The sequence below is a fragment of the Genypterus blacodes genome, unplaced genomic scaffold (genome assembly GCF_046128005.1).
Source record: "Genypterus blacodes isolate CSIRO-AG114 ecotype Tasmania unplaced genomic scaffold, CSIRO-AGI_Gbla_v1 ptg000093l_1, whole genome shotgun sequence".
Classification (NCBI taxonomy): Eukaryota; Metazoa; Chordata; class Actinopteri; order Ophidiiformes; family Ophidiidae; genus Genypterus; species Genypterus blacodes.
In genome coordinates, this window is record NW_027466897.1 from 1645463 (window position 1) to 1667914 (window position 22452).

At 41.7% G+C, this 22452-nt stretch overlaps 1 protein-coding gene across 2 annotated transcripts in view; it reads left to right on the forward strand.

The window, feature by feature from the left end:
- Positions 1-22452, forward strand: part of stxbp5l (syntaxin binding protein 5L) — a 94532-nt gene that overhangs the window by 28065 nt on the left and 44015 nt on the right. For both annotated transcript variants that reach the window (XM_076159165.1, XM_076159167.1), the window contains exons 3-4: positions 13239-13320; positions 18345-18445. In XM_076159165.1, coding sequence (XP_076015280.1) covers positions 13239-13320; positions 18345-18445 — 183 coding nt within the window. The remainder of the gene's footprint in view (positions 1-13238; positions 13321-18344; positions 18446-22452) is intronic.

Below are 22452 nucleotides of genomic sequence, written 5' to 3' on the forward strand. Positions count from 1 at the left end.
TCCAAATGAGGTTAACAATAACAGCTGATTTGTGGGTGCAGAGCGCATTTGTTCTTTTCGAATCTCAGTATCAGGACTGAGCCAAATGTGCGAGAGAAGGGAGGCTGAGAACAATTATGTTTACATGAAAGATTGTAGCTCCATGGAAATTAGCCCAACACATACCTCCCTAATTTGTACAAGCGGAGGCATAATTAGTGAGGAGCTTGGTGGCTGTTCATTACCTCTCTACTTAGAGTGAGCCCCTCCATTTTACTCCTCTTCTCCCCTTTTTATTGGCATACTGCTCACTCCTTCTTGAGTTGGTTAATGAGAGGCACAAAAGTGGAGGAAGAATGCGTGGAGTCCTCTTCACTGCTGCCAGCACAGGGACTTAGTCACAACATTTACTGATTAAAATCCTTCCCTCCCCGATGTGGTGCGGCCAACCCCTGGAGGAACTTCAGTCTCTGTGCCAGTGTGGGCAAATGTTCTACCTTGCTGCCACCCATGTGCTCCCTTGCCAATTTGAATATCAAGGATTTCGGCAGATTCATGCTTTTTCAAGGGTACATACTCAAAGTTTATTTATCTTTATTTAGCCTTTTTGCTCATCTGCTCCAAACTTGTTCTCTAAACAAATCCCTACCTTATATATTTCACCTTTGTGTATAATTAATCAGGAAGGCATCAATTTCATGCAAATAAGCACAAGATATCGTCTGACAATACATGTTGATTAGACTGAAATTCAGGCAGGGCTGATTCCAAACCTCTCACTATTAATCAATACTGACAGACTGTGATTGCCTCCTCTCTCTGATGACATATCTGCCACTCTACAGCTGCTCCTAGTGCCCATGTTAGTGCACCAGGGACCAGAGGTCAGTGACCCTCTCAGTGTTTAGTTAAGCGTTAAGAACCTTGCTTATAACAACACAGTATTCAATAATGTAGGCTTATGCTATACTATAAGTTGTGTTTTAGTCCATGTAAGGGGAACAGTTCACCTTTGTTTTTTGTGTTACGTTTAAAACTTTATTGAACCGAGCAGGCGGTTACAACAGTGCTACAGCGTCAGTTATTGTTTAGGTTTAATGGAGGAAGTGCGAGCTGCAATTTGCTGTAGAGATTGGTCATTTCTAAAAAAAACCTTTAAAAAAAGAATCTGGATACCAGTCTTAATTTCAGAGAACCTGGAAGTCCCTTAATCATCCATGTTTGTCTCTGTGATCATTTATATGTAAGACCCATTGAAGTAATGTTAACTGAACGAGGAACAAGACAGGAATCAAGCAGGATCATATTCTGTTGGCAGATTTGTTAAGTGCATTGCAGGCTGCTGTGTCAGAGCAGCTCCAATCAATAACAGTTTTCCCAGTGAAGGGGTTTGTCCGGTCAAAGACTTCCACATAGGAGGGTCCCTCATTCCCTGTCCTCTGGGAAGCTCCACTCTCTCCTCCCTCCTTGCACCTTTGAGCAGAATTGCTTAAAGTGAAGCGTCTTGGTTAAATGCTGGTGGGCCAGATCGATTTCAAGGTCATGAGAGGATCAAGGAACATGAAATGAAATTAGAGGATTTGGATGCAGTCGGTGCCTTGCTCGGGGACGCTACAGCAGTGTTGACATTGCCAGCCAAAGGGTGCATAAACCCACCTCCCTCTTTCCCAATAATAATCTCCCATAATGCTCTCATTCTGCCACTGCTTTAACATGCTGGTTTAAATATGTTAGATGTTGGAACAAACTGTATGTATTAATTCAACACAGGATCAAGGATATGCTACATTCTGTTCAAAATAACATATTTATTTTATAACCCATTATGCACAGTGTTACATTTCCACTGATGCTCTCCAGTCTTGTCAATAGATTAACATGGAAAAACCTTGAATGTTAGAAAATGTCGATATTGAAACCGAACTGAATAATGGAAAAAAACAACAGCAGGATGCAGAAATATGAGCCTTTGCTCTCGCGTATTATTTAACCCGCAGTCCTCATCTCTCTATTCAAAACAAATGCAGGACTGCGTGTCCTTCAAATGGAAGAGGACGTAGGCGGAGAGCAGATGTGCTCCAGCATTTTAATCACCGCGATGAACCAACATCCATACAGTCGTACACACAATTACGAGCAGAGACATCTCGACATCATGAGAGTCTGAGTGAGACGGATGCCTCCTCTCGTTGCTCCGCTCGCATAGGAGCCGAGTGTGTATTATTCCACAGAACCAATTCGTGGGATATAAAGGGATGTTTTGATGCAATAGAAATATGCATCATTGTGTGTGGATGTTTATATTCAATTCATTCCAAATCAGGAGAAAACATTTATTTTTTTCTTCATTATGTTTATTGTGTGATAGCAGGTGTTTCGTATTGAACGTTGTCTAAGTGTCAAAACTTGAAGTTCATCTCGAAATTCGTTCTGTTTCCACCATTGAGACTGTTTAACAAAAACAAAGGGGAGAGAGATGGAAGAAGAGTGGAGGAGAAGCACACAGAGATTAAATATAAATGAAATATAAATTCTGTGGCAGGATTTTTAAGGACTGTGTTTCTTCCATTGACAGTCATTTCTATTGTCGGCACTTTGAAGTACAACTAAGCCGATTGTGATAAAACCTTAAACACATTGTGCCGCATCTCATTTTGAAACCCGGCTTTGTTTTCGATTATCGCTGCCGCATTTGATGGCATAACCATGATAAAAGGGGGGAGAGGGGACAAGTATGATTCCCCTCCACACATAAACTTAACTTGGTCACAATATTGCGTCTTATCGAGTCACTCGCTTTCAGTTTTGTCTCACTCCTTCTTCTTGTTCCAGAGACTCTTGAAAGTTTGTTTAGACTGCTGCAACTAGCTTTACACCACAGGAAATGACCTATTAATTGAACAATATGGAAAGAGTCTGTTATTAAGTCTTAAAAGTGTAATTTGTCTTGATTATACTGCAGTAGCTCTTGATATCAGCCTTAAACAACCCAGTGAATGGAAGTGTGCACCACTGTGAGGCACTATATATGCATACAGACTCATGCAGATATACAGCTGCTCGTCATGTGTCAACACACATACATACACACACACACACACTAATCAATGTGTGAAATGAAGCTGAGATCATGTTTGTAATCAGCAGATTACACCTCCTTAGCATAACATACAGCATGGATCTATGTTATATTCCATACTGATTTTCTCTGGTAATTACAGACAGATGTGGCCACACTCACACACACACACACACACACACACACACACACACACACACACACACACACACACACACACACACACACACACACACACACACACACACACACACACTGTATCTACTGTATGAGGCAAGTGTTTGGAGAATTGGTCTTCTGACTAACTTGTTTGTTTATTGGGATGAGTTGGGAAAATCTTCTAATTCCATCTCCTTCATTAAGTACTACCAGGTTGTCTTTGAGCAAGGCACATTGCCTGCTCAGTGCTTCAGTAATGTGTGGCTCCGGCTAAGTTAAAGTCCTGGTGTGTGTCTGTGTGAGCATGAAGCCAAGCGGTGACTGAAATTTTAGATTAAATGGAGTTTCCATTTCTCTCTTTGAACTGTTTCATCAAACTGGATTTCAGTCTTGTCACTTTCTCTCACTACTCTCTCTCTACTTTCCTCTCACCTACCTGCTTTCCTCTACTTTGTCACCTTTCCAGTGCGTATGTTTAACCTCTGCTGTGCTGGTGACATCCGTGCATTGCCAGAGGCTGCTGGTTTTCACAGGCAGAGTGTTTGGACAGTTTCTGCCTCTGGCTGAAGCACAGTCAGCCTCAATTTACATGGATATCAATGTATGCACATGTGCAATGCACGTGAGCACACCAAGGCTGATGCCACTGCTATTACAGTAAGATGATATCTGACTACTTTCTCTTCTAGATTTCAAGTGATCAGTACCCTTTTATCTGCATTTACATAGAGGCGGGAGAATAGAGTAAGAATTAATGACTATGATGAGCTGTATCCATGTGTTTTGATTGGTTCTCTCATTTAAATACACTCTGCGCCTCAACTGCCAGTCAATTAGCATGAGTCTGTGAAAACAAATGGTAGCAGATAGCAGTTTCCTGACATCTGGGAAGTAAAAATATAATTACAGCTGTAATTATCAAAAGAGGAACAATGTGACACTTCAATATCTTAAAATGGAGCTTAAGTAATTTATACTGGAAGGAGCTTCTTTCTTACAGAAGAAAATGGGAAACCGTTTGTTTGCCGGCATGCGGTGGAATAATTCAACAGGGGCTCCAGATGTTTGTCCAAAACTTTTTCCAAGCTTGGCACGCTACATTCCAGCTCCTACAGAGATCAAAGTTGGGACCTGTTGCTTATAAGACAGTCCCTATAATCTCTCAGCCACGCCGGTGACTGTTGCCATGGTTTTGTGGTTTAAGGGCAGCGATGAAGTGAAAGATAAACTGAGCTTTTACGGAAAACTGATTTTTGGGGGTTCACAAGGTCACATGGCTGTCGTTTGAAAGGAGTGTGTCTCTCTGTTTGCTTGTGTGCATTTGACTTCACATATTCTGTAGAGATGTTGGGATGATGACACAAACAGCTTCATTGTTTCCTCTCAAGGACAAATTGTTATTATTCCTAATTTGTTCCTTTCAACTGCAGGACATATTTTGTCTTGAGAACTCTCAAACTAACCTCTAGCCTTAATAGGACATAAGTGAAGCCTGGATCTACCTTTAAACGACATCATTTCTGTTAACTCCATGGCATCATCTTGGTAGTTTTGTGGCATCATTATTGTTTATTTAAGTAAGCTGTAGAAAGTTTGCATCACATTGCTTCCTTGATACTGTAAGCAACTTCATTTGAGTGAGAGAATCTTCTTGCAGACCAAATGGCACCCTTCCGAGGTTTTTTGAAAACACCTATAGGGTTGACTGCAGCTGTGGAAGAAACATTACCAGCAACTGTGGAAACACCAGAAGAAGAGTCTGACGTGGAAGATTCAGCTACACCGTGTGACGATGTTTCCCAGCTTGGTATAGGTCGCTGTCGATACTCCTACCAATATGGACTAAAGAAGTATGCAATGATTGCACAACGAGCCTTGGCATCATGTGACGAATTCGAGGAGTCAATACAGGCCATGATGGCAGAGCATAACGCAAGGAAGCAGCCTATAGAAGCCAGCATAAAGGAAGTTGCGTCTCAACTGGCCGCCCTCAAGCCAAGGCAGCAAAAGCTGAAGAAAATTCAGAGGCCAAGCTAAGAAAGAAGATCTCCAGTCTCAGACCACAGAAGCTGAAATTAGCGACATGCTGATACAGCACAGAGGATCAGTGCTACATGTGGTTCAATCTTCAATCTGAAAACTTCATCTTCAATGTCAAGCCAATGGAGGAGCAGCCCAGTATGTCCATGCACACTCTGATGAGCCAACAGACTTTGGAAAGGCATTCTTTTTCCTGGAACGGAATGACTCTCTGATCCCTGTCGGCCTGGCAGATAAAGGATCTGCTGGTAAAGATGTTTATTCCTCAGCAGCCCCCGGACAGGACCAGACTAAAGTCTCCTTCCCCAAGACCTGGCTAATCATTATTGCTGTATTGTACCGGATTTGTGATGATCAACAATGATTAAATGTTTAATTTGTAACTTAGTTTAGATGGCATTACTGTTATATTTGGATGACATCATTGTTAGTTTGATGGCATCATTGTTCTCAATGTTTAGAACCTGATGCTGGTATGCAACATTGGAAGCAAAATAAGTAGAACGCACATTTGAACATACACTTGACTCTGTACTGTGGCTTCTGATTAAACAATAACAAATAACCTAGTCTTGCTATGTACTTGATTGCCAGTCTTATCCAAGAAGTGACGCATCTGTGCTGAAGAGGAGCAAGACGCGTCACTGCATGAGTTTCAACCGCTCTGTCTCCACCCATAACGTCTCTGCTGCCAGGTGTCACTGATATACGTCTGACTCATTTCAGTTGCGTCAATTTGGGTCACCACAGAAATTACATGTTATACAGAATTCAATTTAAAAAATCCAATTAGTCATCTGCATAATTGCATATTTAAAGCGTTTTCATGTTGCACATGCACATGCGGGCTGCAATGCGTATTGACATCATCCCTGTTGGCTCAAGAACCTTTTACCGGATCAGGATTCAAGTGTTTGTTGTTTAGTGTTATTTTATTTCCCGGTATTATTGCATCTCTCATTGCATTATTGCAGTTGAGATACCCTCAAGTGTCGATGCCACTTTAGGCTCACAATTAATACACTGCAACATTTGACTTTGAACTTCTGGAGGCGCAGGAAGAGCATTACTTGTGTGTACCTAATGTGATATAGGAATTGCCCCCAATGTGTTTCACGTGCATTTGCAAAAGGCTTCTCACTCAAATGTAATCCAATATTATCAATACACCATCCATCACCTGCCATGATGCAGCAGGAAAGACTGTGTTCTGTGGGATTTTGCATCAAATACTATACAAACTCAATTTTGTAGATGCAACACATCGACCATTCAAGTGTGAGCACTTCAAACTGCAGTTTTGTCCAATGACCACTACCTCACCTCCACTTCTCACTCATTTGGGAAATATCTGTCTTACTAAAGGAACACAAGACGGACATGCATGCTTGACTGATAGATGTCTCACCCTATAATAGAGTATAGAAGACATCCATGGCAGGTGATGTCGCTTGTCCGTGTGTCCTATTTCAGCTTTAACCAGTCTTCCACCAGCCTCAGTAATCAATGGGCAATGTTACATTTGCTACATGCGTGTTTGTATATAGTGTGCATCTAAAATAACAAAGCCGTTTCCTCAAAGAGTGCAGACCTCATGCTTTACTTTGGTGCTTATTAATCCTCCGTAGCTATGCGGCGGCTCTCTAATGTTTGTTTATTTATCACTGAAAGCATGTTGCCACTACTTTGAATGTTTTGTCCAACGTCAATTAGGGCAATTATTTGGCCACCACAGTGAGATGCAATTAAACCTTTGTCCCCTCTCAGCCCTTCCAACACGTTCTTTGTTTTTCACCTCTGCCAAATGACAGCCTTTTACCATTACGTGCCTTACTTTATGCATCGTCTTCCCCACTGAAACACAATCCTGATTGGAGCCAATGGTAAATTCATCCAGTTTTGAGTCCTATCATGTTGTTTTTTCCCCAGGAGGGTAAATCTGTCGCACCTTCAAGTGTAAGCAATTTGTCTTCTGGCTTTTTCACACCTACAATATGAACACACTTTTCCAAAGCCATCACTCATGCATGAATAGAGTTTTTGGAATGTATTGTTTCTCAAAGGGAGCACTTAGTGTCCACACATGTACCTTTTGCCCACACTTATCTGCTTGGTTTCATAATAGCTGCCATCTGTAATCTTATACAATGATTGGGGAGTGACACGACGTCTCTTGTGTCTCACTCTGCAGCTTTTCAGCCTGTTTGATGTGGAGCAAAAATTACACATTCAGCACTGATCCTGGAAACTGAGCCAAACCTCATACAAAACACAGACCAACATCATCTGCATTTTCTTCAGATGCTTTTGACTTTATATAAGCGCCTGTTGGTGTTAAGAGTTACAGTTGCTATATTTACATACACACTTAATTCACATTTTAAGCAATCAAGGCAAAAAATGTGAGTAAGGTGCAAACCCTAATGGAAATAATAGGACTTTGTGACTCTGAGAATATACAACATATGACCCATAGCATGATTGGAGTAATGGCAATGCATGCAAAGTTGGTTTAATTAGATTATAACATTTACATGCATGAATAAATCTGTTTACAGTCCCATAAAATCCCTTTCTGGGTAATGTAAGATTAAAGCTATTTATTTCAGTTGAATAAAAGTGTTAACACCCGGGAAAAATCCATGATTGCCCAAAATTCAGTTCAGAATATAGTTGAAGAGTATAGTTGTGAGTATGACGCGGAGGTTTTGCGTCAGGTTGTCAGAATCCTGCGCTGTCGTCTCTCACTTTGGATCTCTGCGTGTGACTTAAAGTGTCGGCTGACAATGTTTGTTCATGTGTGAAGGCACAGAGCCTGTTTTCGTGTGATGAGGGGAGGAAATGTGATCCAGCAGATGCACAACAAGGCCGAATCTGACTGCACATCACAAAATGGTCCCTTTTGAAAATCATGTTTCCCCTCCCTGCGGCTTGGATAAAAGCTGACTTCATACATCCAGTGAATGGTGTCTTAGTCTTGATATTTTGGGGGAGTAAGGTCCCAGTGTGGCTGCTTTAGGCTGCATCAGGTTGCAGTTTAAAATTCAGAGCTTTCACAGCACACATCAAGAAACACATGCCGCAGGTCTTCATGGTTTGTCATCTGCATTCTCTCCTGTCAACTGGCAGCAACACAACCGCTCATCTGCTGCATGATTATAGGTAACTTCACCTTCACATCGGTGTCATGTTGTGACGGTGGCTTATGTTTTTTTTATTGTGGACGTAAGCGTGACATGAATATGAATGTGATGTGAACAAAGACTTGGCTGTCAGGGAGAGAAGGATGGAGACTGACACACGGAGGATTTAAGTCTGTGGCCAACCATTTGCTTTCAAGTCAGCTACTGACTGTCTTACATGCACACACACACACACACACACACACACACACATTACCTCCTTTTTCCTGAGTGACTCCAGTCAGGGACGGTCACTGCATGTTAATTTGTTCCCCCAGGTCCAGCAGCCACATTGCTGATCTTAGACTTCCACTGGCTACCATCTGTGTGCTGGACACGCTACCTTCTTCCCACTACAGCATATACATGTCGAATAGTTACACAACTGTATGCACATGTACTGTAGAGGAAATATAGAATTAGGTTGGTGAGGGATGTTTTCCCTTTAGTCAGCAATTGCAATAGCTAATAAAAACAAATATATTGAAATGGACGCCGTACTTGAAATTGATTTACTCAGGCTTGTAATTGTATATTAACCTGATCACATGCATTTCCTCTAGACTATCCTCATAGTCTGATGATGCAACATGTCTTGGATATTAAGAGAGAGAAGCAGAATTGTATTACTCACGTTCATGTATGAATCTTATTCCCTTTTTTTGCATAATGGCAGCATGAAGAGTATACTGTGCACAGTGGCATGCTTAATATTTGCCACCATCACTTCAGCTAATTCATCAAGCTCCCCTGGCATTAATAAGAGCACCAGTGAAAAATTACATATGCGTTGTTGGAGGGGATGTGCCAGGTGAGAACCAATGGAAAACTAGCACTTAATGAGCCTCAGCATATGTAAGAGCGCTGTGTTATTCTGATTTCTCTGGAATAAACGTAAAACAAATGAGCAAAGCAAACCATAATTATTTTCTGTAGAGCTCAGAGTTGTCCAGATGATGTCCAGAGTGAAGCTGCTTGTTTTCAGGATTTCCGTAGACAATATTTAAGTGCAGGTTGGGAAAGTATGGAGAAAAGAACTCCAGTGTAGGCCCAAAGCAATGACCTCTGACCTGCTTTCATTGAAGCTTATTATACTGTAATCATGTAAAGATGTAACCAAAAGCTTTTATTCCAACATTTCACTTCAATTGTGTCTTTTCTTCACATCAGTCCTCATCGGAACGTCTTTAAAGATGGCAAATCAGACCGTGCTCCTCTCAGCAAAGTCTCATTCTCAAAGAAGGAGAGGCTGATGAAGTGCTGGACTTGTCGGTCTAGCAGCTAAGTGTTCATGAGTGGCGCCAGAGATTCCAATCTAAGCTGGATGTTTGTTGTTTTATCTTCTACTATTTCTCTCTTACTGCCTCAATCAATTTAGATGTGCAGCGAGTGGAAAGAATGGGAAAAATACAGGCAGCAGAAGAATTTAAATTTGATGGTATGGACTGGTTAACACACCCAGACACACACACACCTCTGCGGCACAGTCTCATTTCCATGCATTACTTAGTATCACATTCAATCTCTGGAATATATTGGGGTTTTCCATCAATATATGGAAAAGCTGTGATTTAGTCACCGTGTTCATCGTCTCAGGTGGCTCAATGTATTATGTTTGAATTCATTGGGTCGAACAGACGAAACATGGAAATGAAGAACGGCAGATGGACAGCCGTGTGTGTGTGTGTGTGTGTGTGTGTGAATGAGTGTGTGTGGGTAAAAGATGCTGCACAGCTGTAGAAAGAGAAAGCAGGGCCAAATTATCCAGGGAGACACACGCACACGCACACACACACACACACACACACACACACACACAAACACACAAACACACACACACACACAGTGGCCATGGTGTATCTGCCTTCATTAAACTCTTAACTCTGTAACTCTAGCATACATACACACACCTAACAATATAGAATGCCAAGGTCATCATACATCAGCAGATCTCTCCATTGCCCCATGTTTCCTTGTTTATTCAGGTCCATCTCACCAAAGTTTAGGACGCTGAGGAAACAGGGCTGAAATTCCAACTTTTACTTGGTGTTATGAGCAAATTTGTGAACCATAAACTTGTCTTTCCTCCGTTGCACTCAAGGGATATCAGAGCTCAGGGCTGCCGCTGTAGATGTGATAAGTCATTCTAGCAAAACAGTCTGAGTGTTGCCGCCCTGTTGGTTCCAGGATTTAAGCATTTTAGAGATTTGTTCGCTCTGGTTCTTATCAGTTTGCTGGATTCCTGATTGAGTCCTCTTACATATCCACTGTACACATGTGGAATCCCTAAATGTTTGCCGGCAGCCCGTTGCATCAGCTTAAAACGAGTCATGGTCTTTCTCATCGTATAATTACTATTCACCAATTTAGGCCTACTACCAATACTTAACTCCTTCCTGTTTGCTCTGCCCTAGTTTTCCTAGTTAGAGCGATTATTTCCAGTGCTAAAACAACGTCGAAATGAACAGCCGCTTGTCTGCATCGCCAGAAGCCAGACAGCAGCTTAACTGACTTTATCATCACAGAAGGGATGGAGGCTTATCAGTCCTCATCTCCAGTGTAATGTTGCATTATATCACCCTGAGCTTGCACCTGTGCGGCTTTATGTCTGAGTAATTTGCAAGGCATCATCAGTAGCCTTGGATACTCGATGAAAAAGCTGTTTTTGTGTGAGGAGATGGCAGACCAGTCGATCCTCAGGGTGACACTTGTAGGCAGACAACTGTATTTCATCATTGAAACAAACTATTAGAAATGGTATAGTTGGGTTTTCATGTGATGTTTCTTGAATAACAAATACTACAGTTTGGCCATTTCCAGAGCAATAAGCACATACTGTGTCATATTTTAAGGTCATGTTTTTTTAATTCCCAAAGTAATATTGAATAATTCATCAGTCAAGCCAAGTTTATTAGCACTGTCCAAAAGCACACAATATTTCAGTGTGCTTTATAGGTCTACATCAGCAAGATTTTTATTATTTTGGCTTATAAGTGCCATAAATCCACAATCAGTTCTTCCCAGAGAGTTTCTTTACATAACAATGTTCTGACTGTAATTGTGGCCTGTAACTTTTAGTACATTGTCAGACTGCCCATGCTTGTTGCAGATCTCTTTTTTTGCAATTTGTTTTTATTGAAGCAAACATTGTACATGACATTGCACATACAGTTGTAGGATATTTTGGAGATCATTTTTTATATAGAAAGAGGGGAAAGAGGGGAGAGAGAGAGGTAGAGAGAAAGAAGGAAGGTTGTATTATCACTACAATTGTTGTTAAACTTTATAGACCCTGAGGTAGAGTACCAGTAGATTGGAATTGCAATGATGTCATAGGGTAATTTCAGTTTTTACAGGATGATGTGAAACAGCAATGTAGGCTATTACAAATCGCATCATAGGTTGAGAAAGAGAGAAGAGAGAAACAGAAAAAAAACAACAAGAGAGGGCATCCCACCCAGAAACCCCACCCAACCCTGCAGTCACACAACCCCGTCCTGGCCCGCCTGGGATGTAAAATAAGATAAAATAAATAAAAAAGAAACTGTTCGGTGTTCTGGTAATCAGTCACTGGTCTGGTTGCAGATCTTGTTATGCGTCTTTCTTTGCGGTACATTGTGGAGTTATTTCGAACGACCTGTCGTGATTAAATATCTGTTCCTGTACCGACTCCAAATTGGCTCCATTTTCTTGTCGAGTCATTTCCCCCTCGTGTAGGTTCCCACCTGCTTTGATGGAAATGTTCCAGGCTCAGTCTACCAGTGCTAAGTGTACCTTGTCTGCAGGCAAACTGCATCTATCAGACTTGCTGAGTGTTCCAGTACAAATAAAACAGCAACACTGAGAGTCATCAAATGGTGATAAAAAATTAACCCCGCCTTTACTCTGCAATGCTGTTTTGTTTATTTGGGTTTGTTACTTAAGTCAAACGGTGCTAAAGCTTTTCTGTTAAGTGAGGTAATTACTGGCTTCATTCCACAATAATTACCCACTGACAATACATGTTTATTAAATGTGTACTTACCAAAGAAATAACAAACATAATTTTACATAGTATATTAATATTAATTGGTAATTACAAGCTTCCGCAGCAGACATTGGTGCCTAGCCGCCACTCTGTGCTAGCCTAGCAACCGCTCTGCTACGTAAACAATGTCAAACCTGCTAGCTACCTCCATATGAGCAGCGTTTTCATGAGTCACTTTTTGATTAACTGTGAAAATTGGTGTCTTGTCACTTTTCAGTATGAAAGCCTTTTAAGTTTGTGACAAAAAGGCGGTGCTAGTGTGTTAGCAATGATGTTAGCGTGTTGGCAGCGATGCTAGTGTGTTAGCAGCAATGTCAGTGTGGTAGCAGTGTTGCTTGTTTGTAGCCAGCTCAGAATACAGGCAAGCAGCTGAAAACTGTTGGCATAGTGACACGAAGTACTGAACCGTTATTATCAATGCTGCATTAGCAAGCAGAATTGAGTGAATAATCATTATTGCGCATCACAGAGAGCCACAGTTGCATAAAGCCACCATTATCCAGCCATCCATTACCCGCCTCCCCTGAGTTTCCTGCCTCTGCTTTGTCCGCACACCTGCACCCTCAATCCCTCATCAGCCCCTGCATACAAACCACTTGTGTCAGCCTCTCTTGTCTAGTAGCTGTGTGCTCATGTCTTTGCTCGCCTGTCTTACCTACATGACTGTATCGACATGCATTTGAAACATGAATGTGCAACGTTTGACTTTCCTGTGCTGATACATCAATTGTCCAGTTTACTGTAATGGCCCTTGACTGTGTAACCTGCTCAGACTGGGACGTCCTGGGGTGGACTGCTACTGTCAGCACGAGAGCGGAGCAGCCGTTCTTCAACTTCAGTTTCTCATCAATGAGGTAAGCAAGACGTCACATTCTATTTATATGTTGCTATAAAGTTCCATTCCATTACTCGAGTTTGTGAGGGGCAGATTTTATCTCTTGAATGTGTCCCGGCTGTATAGATTGCATATACACTTGACTACATGTGACATAGATTCGATCACAATGTGAATTTGACCCCATTTGGACACAGTGTAGATCAGGTAGCGATCCAGTCACAGTTTGTTATTTTAGCATTTACGCTTTGCTTCAACCTTTGACCTCGTTATCTTGTTATCTGAAGACATGTCTGGCGAATTGGAGACTCTAAACTGCTTGAATTGAATGTGAGCTTGTCAGTCTCTGTGCTGTATGTCAGCTCGTACCCGGCCTCTCTCCTAATTACCGCTGGGATAGACTCCAGCACCCTGAGACCCTGAACGACTTCATACAGAATGTTTCAAAAGAGGAGTGTGACCCACCGCTGATTTAGTAGACGAAGGTACAAATGAATGCTGTTTGTCCCCAACGAAATACCAAATGGAAACCAGAATAACTTGCAATTTGAGGAATATCATTTTCCTGCATTGACTATGTTCAATGGACTAAATAAGCCTAATATTGAGACCTTTGAAGACGCATTTTTATGCTGGATAAGGTCTGCCAGATAAGGGAGAAATCTATAAAGGACTGGAAACACTCTTTGAAAAGGGGCGATGGAAATATAGAAAACAAAATGTTGGAAAGGAAGACTCACAGCTCAGCGACGATTTCATCTGCCTGTATAAATGACAAACTCATCATGACTCACCATTCTTATTGTTCTGCACTCTATTGCTTTCCAATCACACATTTATATTCCGGCTCTGTGAATGCAGAATAATCAGAAGGAAAGAGCCTTGAGATCACTGCAAAAACCACCATTGTCCTTTTGCAAAGAATCTGAATCAAGATTTAAATTCAACTGTCTATTTTTACATAAAGCTTTACACTGTTTACGTTATTCCCTGCAACTAAATAAGCACCGCTCGCTACATGTAGTTCTTTTCCCATCCAGATTATTTATAAACAGATTTTGCTCGTTTCTCACATTTTGTTCTTGCTGTTTGGCCCACACACACCTGCTGCACGTCGTGATGAAGCAGTTGAACTCTGGAGTGTCACAGCAGCTTTAGTATTCCGCTTCAGTTTGGTGCAGTGCTGTGCAATCTTTCGTTCACTAACAGGACGTAGGTGTCCTGGAGAAAATTAAGAGTCCTGCTGCGAGTTAACAAGCAGAGCCCCTCTATCTGTCTCTGTCTCTGTCTCTGTCTCTGTCTGTCTCTCTTTCTCTTTCTCTTTACTGCCTTTATCTTCCTTTGTTCTATAACCACTGTATTTGTATTAATGCCCACTGGCTCTTACAGCCCACCTTGGCATCCCACCAGGCTTCTACTTGTGATGTGTGTGGCAGCAGTGACCCTGCGTGTGTGTGTGTGTGTCCATATTAGAGATGAATAGTGTCTATCAGTGTGTGAGCAGCAGCTACTGTGTGGGTGTATGTGCGTCATGTTTAGCCAGTTGGTCTGTGAAAAAATTCATGCAATATCTACATCTGTATTTGTGAAGTGTGTGAAGTTCTTCTGTTTCTTTGTGTGTTTGTGTGTGTGTGCATGCACATGTTTGTGCTTACTGGATTTTAGCAAAGGCTAAACTCTTCTTCTTCTAATGATTATTATCAGTGGTAGTATCTTCTTCTGCTTCAGGCCAATATATTAATAGAAGAACATATTTGGTCTTGGCTCGCTCTGCCTGGGTCTGATACATACACTCCCCACTGCTCCGCTTGACATTAACGTGACTAATAGCTGTGCTGCATGTCAATGTGCTCTCACTGGATTCAGCGTGTGGACCGCTGTTGCCCTGCTAATGTGCAAGTTCCATATCCAGACCCGTCTCTCGACATTCAGTGAGGTGTAATGACTCGCTCCCATTAGATGTATTAGGTGGACACTTCTTCCTTGCCACCGGTGAACAATGAGGGGGCGAAGCTCTGTCTTATATCACACACACTCTTTTTCAAACAGTCCAACTCATCTGGCTTACATCTGGTTTGTTCCCCGTATCAAACTCATAAGCCTGTTTCACACTCCTTATATTCTGCTACTGAGTCAGCGGAGGGTATGAATAGGCCGATAATTAATGTTTGTTTGCCTATTTTGGATTCATTATGCACCCGAGTGAATAATAAATCTGAATAAGCAGAGGGGGCTTGGTGTCAGATGAAGTTTTGGGGTCTTGCGAGAAAATGATCTGAAAGATCACTGCTGGGTGCTAATGAGCGTAATGGAGTATGACCGCGCAGGAAATAAGATTGAGAGATTATTTTCATTCATCCTGCATTGACATTCGCAGCAGCAAATGAATAGAGAACATCGGCTTGAAACAGGATTGCGCAATCCTCGGCCTTAAAAAATAGGCAGCCAATCACGGGGCGTGATGGTTTCATGTCAGCTGAGTTACTGATTGATTAACCAATAACGGATGCATTGATGCACAGTGTATTATCGAGTGAGACAATAGTACACATATCAGAGGCATCAGTATGGAAACACACACGCAGGCATGTAAATATGGGATGGATCCTCTTTGTTAGCGGTAATTATTATACGCAATCAACAATCTATATTAAATGCTTTGGAGGGACATGTAAGTGTGTTCCATCCCCTCAGGTCACCTGCTGGCCTGTCACACACGCAGATACACACACACCTTTTTCTGCATGTTTCTACTGTGTCATTTCCTCCCCGGCCGTGCTGCTCGTTAGTCACTCGCTCTGTGCCTGCTGCCGGTCGCCTCGCCTGCTTTGCCATCAAGACGCTTAGATAATTACACCATAATGGAGTTCAGGACCCCTGCTCTCGCCCTGCCTGTCTCCCGCTCTAAATGTTTTCCCGCAGGGCTTCCTTTGTGCGAAGGTGCCCACGTGTGTCGGGAGGGCAGACTTGTGTGGGAACGTAAAGCCCGGACCACTTGCTTCCGTTATGAGAGGCATCGAAACATTGCCCGACCTCACCTGAGAAAGTCTTTCCTCTCTCTCTCTCTCTCTCTCTCTTTCTCCCCCCCCTCCTCCCTCTCACTTCCTCTCCCTCTGCATGCTTCTCCATTCACTCTCCTAAATGGTGGCCTTGACTTGAGTCTTTAGAAGTGAAGCACCAGAGTGCTTTGGCGGTCATGTTTTTTCCGCTTTCACACCCACACACAGAAAAATTAGCTGCAAATTCTAGTCAGCAAACAGATTAATGGACGGATAAATGTTCAACCAAAGACTTTAGTCATTCTAAATTACCCGAGTTTGTACGTTTCCTTTGGGTGCTCCAGTTTAGGCCATCGCCCAAACAGATTTACTGTTTATGTACTCAAATTAAAAAACAGCATGTGGGTAGAGACAGAAAGATGAAATGAGACAAACTTGGATTATATGATACAACTGTTCAAACTCTATAGTCCATCAAGCTGTATGTGTTTTTAGACCACTGGAGTATAATTCTAGTCCAACTAAAAGAAATGACAAACATTATCTCTTCATGCTCTTTCATAAAAACACATTTTAGATCAAATGTTGCAATTTCCTGAAGGTTGCAGGCATTCAACCAAGTTTCCCATCGGTCAAATTTGACACAGATTAACAGCTCCGTATCCTTTGTGTTTTGCCATTAACAATGTAACAGTGGAGAGAGATAAACACCAACCGAGACAAACAAGTAGGCAGAAAATGCTCCGATAATTGCTGTTCATCATTTCTCCCCTTCTTGCTCAATCATTGAAGAGAACTGATTTATGCTTCACTACTCGCTTGCAAATATGGACGTGTGGAATAGCTGTCGTGTTTTTAAGTGAGACACTAAGAAATAAATAACCTTTAATCTTACTTGGAACTCTGGTTGTGGTAAGAGATGAAGTAAATGAATCACAGATTGAGTGTTTTGAACTCACAATCAATTTTACTTTAAGTGTTGACTATAATAAATCACAATAATACCATCAGTCTTGTTTTGTCCCTGTTGTTTGTGGGCATATGATTAGAAAGATGTGCTGAATTATGCTCCACAATCACACATAATATGTCAATCGTTTTATCTTAATCTAACTTAAATAAATGCCAAATTATAGAAACAATGTGCACCAGCATGATGCATCTTCTCTTTAACAGACACTGACACGGAAGACATTTAGTATTTTCAGGCTCTTTGGGTTGAAGACCAGTGGGCGGCAGTTGAACGCGTCTGTGCAAATGTGAAATGTGAAATCTTTTATTGCTCTACATTCTTATTTCCAGTCCCAGCATGGGTCAGCTGGTATATACTGTCAACCCTTATGATCTTGAATGTCAGCCACATGACAGGACACTGGAAGCTTCTATCATTTCCTGATGTGCAGATAGGCGATGACAGACAAACAGGAAGCACTCATGTTCAGCAAATCATTATGTCCAGAAAGGACAGACATCGGCGTCCGTGGGGTCACAGGGATACATAACCGAATTAGCACAAGCCTGAGCTGCACTGACAGTTTCCTTGTATTTGGTTTTCATTGTCAGGATGTCATCTTCTGGCCAGTAAGTAACGACAGCAACGCTCCATCTGCTGTCTGCTGCCAGAGGGACCAAGTGAATTAAACATGAATAAACCTGCTCTCATAATGGACCAGGAGCTCACTGAGAGATGGATTTGTACATTTGTGTTCCAGTAGCTGTTTGCTTGTGTTTGTGTGTGTGTGTGTGTTTGTGTGTGTGTGTGTTTGTGTGTGTGTGTGTGTGTGTGTGTGTGTGTGTGTGTGTGTGTGTGTGTCCATCCTTGATGTAATACGTAATATTGTCTTCCAGAAGCTCCAATTACATGATATCATATCCCGTCATATTCTGATACCATCAGCTCCCAGCCTCTCAGCAGGTGTGTGTTACTGCCTTGTCCCTGCAGTTTGTCTCATCGTGATTGGTCAGCTGGTTAAAAAAAAAAAAGTTGCCTTCAGCATTTGATACTGATATGTCTATTTTCTTCTTCTTCTTCCTTGGTCTCTAGGGGGCGCTGGTCACAGCCTGTGCAGACGACACGCTACACTTGTGGAATCTGCGCCAGAGGCGACCGGCCGTCCTGCACTCACTCAAATTCAACAGAGAGAGGTGAGAGGAAGCACAAAGGGAAACACTTAAGACTGGACTGATTCCCATCATCCTCACAGCTCCTGAGGAGAACAATGACATCATTTAGATCTAATAATAATCTATAATAAATAGATATATAATTCTAAATTACATAACAGCAGTCAAAGCTTTGGCAACAGTTTGATAAATTTCTGCTCTTATTCCTGTTTCTGTTCACATATACATCTTGTACACAGGACAAGAGTCTATTCATACCCGAGGTAAAAGCAGATTTTACATAGCTGTCACGGTCGAGGACATTTAATGAATAAAACTTCGGTGACTTTCATTTGTATGCAGGATCTGAAACAGGTGAAGGTGAACATTTTTTTCTGCTAAGTGGTTTATTCTCCAAAATGCGCAGGGTCACAGGGTTTAATACATGTCTGACTGGTGATGGGTTACGCATAATGGTGAGCTTGACTTGTTGTTACCATCCAAGGACTTTGGTTGAGGCACATTCCGAGTGAAACTTTCAATCACAAAGGGCTGTGGACCTGCTGTACAGCAGCACTGAATAAAAGCTGAGCAGAGGAACTCTTTTAATTGACCAAAGCCTCAAAGGACTGTGTGACTGTGCGCCTCAGACATTTTCCAAGTACTTTAAAGAAAACAGCATTCAAACTACAGCTCTAGAACCTCTGCTGTCACTCTGTTTGTCATTGCATTGTCTTAATTAACATGAACCTAACACAGCCTGGTTCTCTTTAAGGTTTTAGTTCTCTGCTTTCTCTCTGTCTCTGCCTCCTTCCCCCTCCTATGTGGAAGTACACAATATCACCAACGACGCTATTATACACAACCCAACTGTCAGTCAATAGCTCCTTCCTTTTTCTCTTTCTTTCTCGTTTCTTCCCTTCTCTCTGTATAACAAAACAATCTCAAAAATATCCTGTAACTCTATGCTGAACTGAACCAAACTGAAAAAAATAGGAACCCCAAGAAGCTTCTCAAAAAAGGGTTTCCCCAACCTCATGCAACCTCTGTGTCACCTAATGACCCCACCCAATCTCTCTGCAAGCTTCCCACCCACCAACACAGATTAAGGTGTCAGATGCACAAACAATACTGCTGCAGGAACACCAGCACAACCAATATCAAATACCAACCAGGGTATTCCATCTGTTGATTGTGTTAGTTTTGAAGAGATTAACAGTTAATAAGGAGGTGGCTTTAACACATCACCTCTTTAGTAGGACCATCAGATAAGACTGCAGATGTAACTTCCAAACATGTTCTAATTAACACTAAAACATTTGGGAAAAGCCACCTTTTAGGAGTCAACAGGGAAATCAATGTTGTTTTTTATTGTTGTCACTTATTGTTTCTGGCAGTGATACACATCTTTACACACACCCTCACACACACATAAACACAAACAGATCTAGATAGGTGAAGATTAGGAGTGCAATTTACCTTTAAAAATGTTGAAGTCTGGAGCTTTCTTCATGTCTTGTAGTGCGAACTTTCTGCCAGTGAATCTTACTGTGTGATAAAAAATCGAAAAGGGGCATTGTGGGTAATCCATCAGAGGCCAAGCAGTGCTCTGCCATTTAGCTCTGCCATGTCTCTAGGCTAAAGCCCTGACAATTAGCACCTCAGCACCACTTCAGATTCCCCTGAGAACAGAGTATGAGTCACTGGAAAAGAATTGTTTTCTGATAACTGTCAGTTAGAGTCCTGCGGCGTTGGAATCTGGACGTGACTCCACTGTCACCTTATTGGCTCATTGGTGCCCTCTGTCATAAGCTAAACTCAACAAAAACTTTGACTGCTAATGAGGCAAAAGTGTGTCATCTCTGTACCGGCATGTTGGCAATGTAACTCCGACAGACACGCTTGTGTCTATCGGAGTCACAAACGCTCATATAGTGCTCATGATGCGCTACACTATCTATGTTGTGTTGCAATGAGTTCTTGATCGTTAACGGCACGCTGCGGTTTGACTGATGAGTGAATGTTTGCACCAGATGGCAATTTTTCAGTCATTTTATGCAGAAAACAATAGAAACCACAACAAATAAAATCAACCCGAAACAAATCCACTTTCTTTGAAGAAGACGTATCGTCTGTGGGCTTTTATTTCCCTTTGTGTTGACTAATCAGACCGATATCGCCCCCGGTGGACGAACGCAAACAAGCAGTGGAACATCTTTCTTTGTAAATTTATTCACGTATTATTCATATTTGTGTAATCTGGATGGATTTGGGATATTTTTTCAATCAAATTTTAAGTCCTGTCATTGCTCTAGATATATATCTCAATTAAACACACATAATCAGATTAGTATTTCATGAACTAAAGGCCACTTAGATTATTGCGCAGTTTGGAGTCTCTTTTTTTTTGTGCTGCTGTCATCTGTGATTGACGATAATGAGCCTCAGTGACAGTTCAGCCTCGTCTGGCTGTCAGGAGTTAAAATTGTTCCTTTGACTTTTTCCAAAATGACTTCTCGATGTGTTTCTGTTTGCGTTTATCTCTACTTTGCTCTTCCTCCCTCAGGCTATCGCGTCCTCCTTTTTTGTTTTTGTGTGTGTGCTTGTACTTATTTATTTATTTATTTGTGTGTGTGCGTTTGTGTCAGTGTGTGTGTGTGTGTGTGTGTGTGTGTGTGTGTGTGTGTGTGTGTGTGTGTGTGTGTGTGTGTGTGTTAGCAGAGGGGTGTAGCGTGGCATTTCAATTATGTAAATAGGAAGCACCTAATGGCGGCCATGGATGTTAAATCGGTTTGTGGAAGAGAGTTCCTTTTGAATACAGATTTTTCAATTTTGTTTTATTTGTTTTTTTGTATGGGAAAGAAGAATCTTTAAAAAAAAAAAATTTCAAATGAACTCTATCCTTAATTATTAGTAGCATTATTATTGTTGTTATTATTGTGAGGTATGTATTTATTACAGTACAGTAGTTGAGTGTCCATGTTCCAGGCCCGGAGTAAAGATGGCGGTGCTGATCTGATGTAACCTCTCTTGCTCAGCAGCACTCCAGCTCTTTCCCCTTCCTGCCAGTTTGAGCACTGTCATCTCCCCAAGCCTCCAAAATCCTTATTGAATCGTCTGCTGTCTCATTTGTCTTCTATCTAATAATCCTGTCTCTTGCTGGGTGGGAGGGGGTTGGAGGTGGGGGTGCCGCTGGGCTGGGATGCAGCGATCTTCCATCCTTGCTCGTAATCGGCATGGACAGGAGCGACCCGGCGTGTGTGTGTTGAATCTGTATTCCCACAGTAACACCCTTACAGAGATGATACATGCTGTTCTATCCCATCATTATTACTTTCAGGTGCCACGCGCACACACACACTGCAACACACGCTTATACATTCATTAACAATGATTATTACACGGCTCTCTGTAATGCTCAATTCAACATTCATACAACCTCGCTGCTTTGTATGAAGCCCAGACTTCCCTGCGCTCATTGTGCGACACCTGTTGGTTCACCTTTTCGTTCCTTCTGCAACACACAGACTATTGGGACTATTTTTCTAAGCTAAAGCTTGTAATTAGTGATAAATGCCTTTTAAATTTGTTTGTTAACAGATTCTTTGTTTCTGTGGTAAGCAGCCGTTTGTGCCCAGGTCTCTTTATCGCTCTGTCTGGGTTTATTCCCTCACATTACATTACCTCTTAATTACAATTGAGGCCACAGTGTGCCAATGTAGCTTTTATGGAACATGAAAAAACATCAGATATTTCAGATTGCTGTTCTTTTTATTGAACAGCAGAACTTTTCGTTAGTAGTATTCCGCATAAACTGTGTTCTGGGATTATTGTTCTGATAGTGACACAACATGTTCAAATATGCTATAAAGAATCCATTCTGAATGAGCTGTTCATGTAACTGCAGGACATTGTAGAAAACCAAAATTCTAGACATTGAAATGCGCGTAGTTTAGCTGGAAGGACAACAATGAATGATTACAGTTTGTTTAATCATCACACAGAAACCACAGTATGTCTCAGATTGAAACAGAAAAACTGCAGGATTG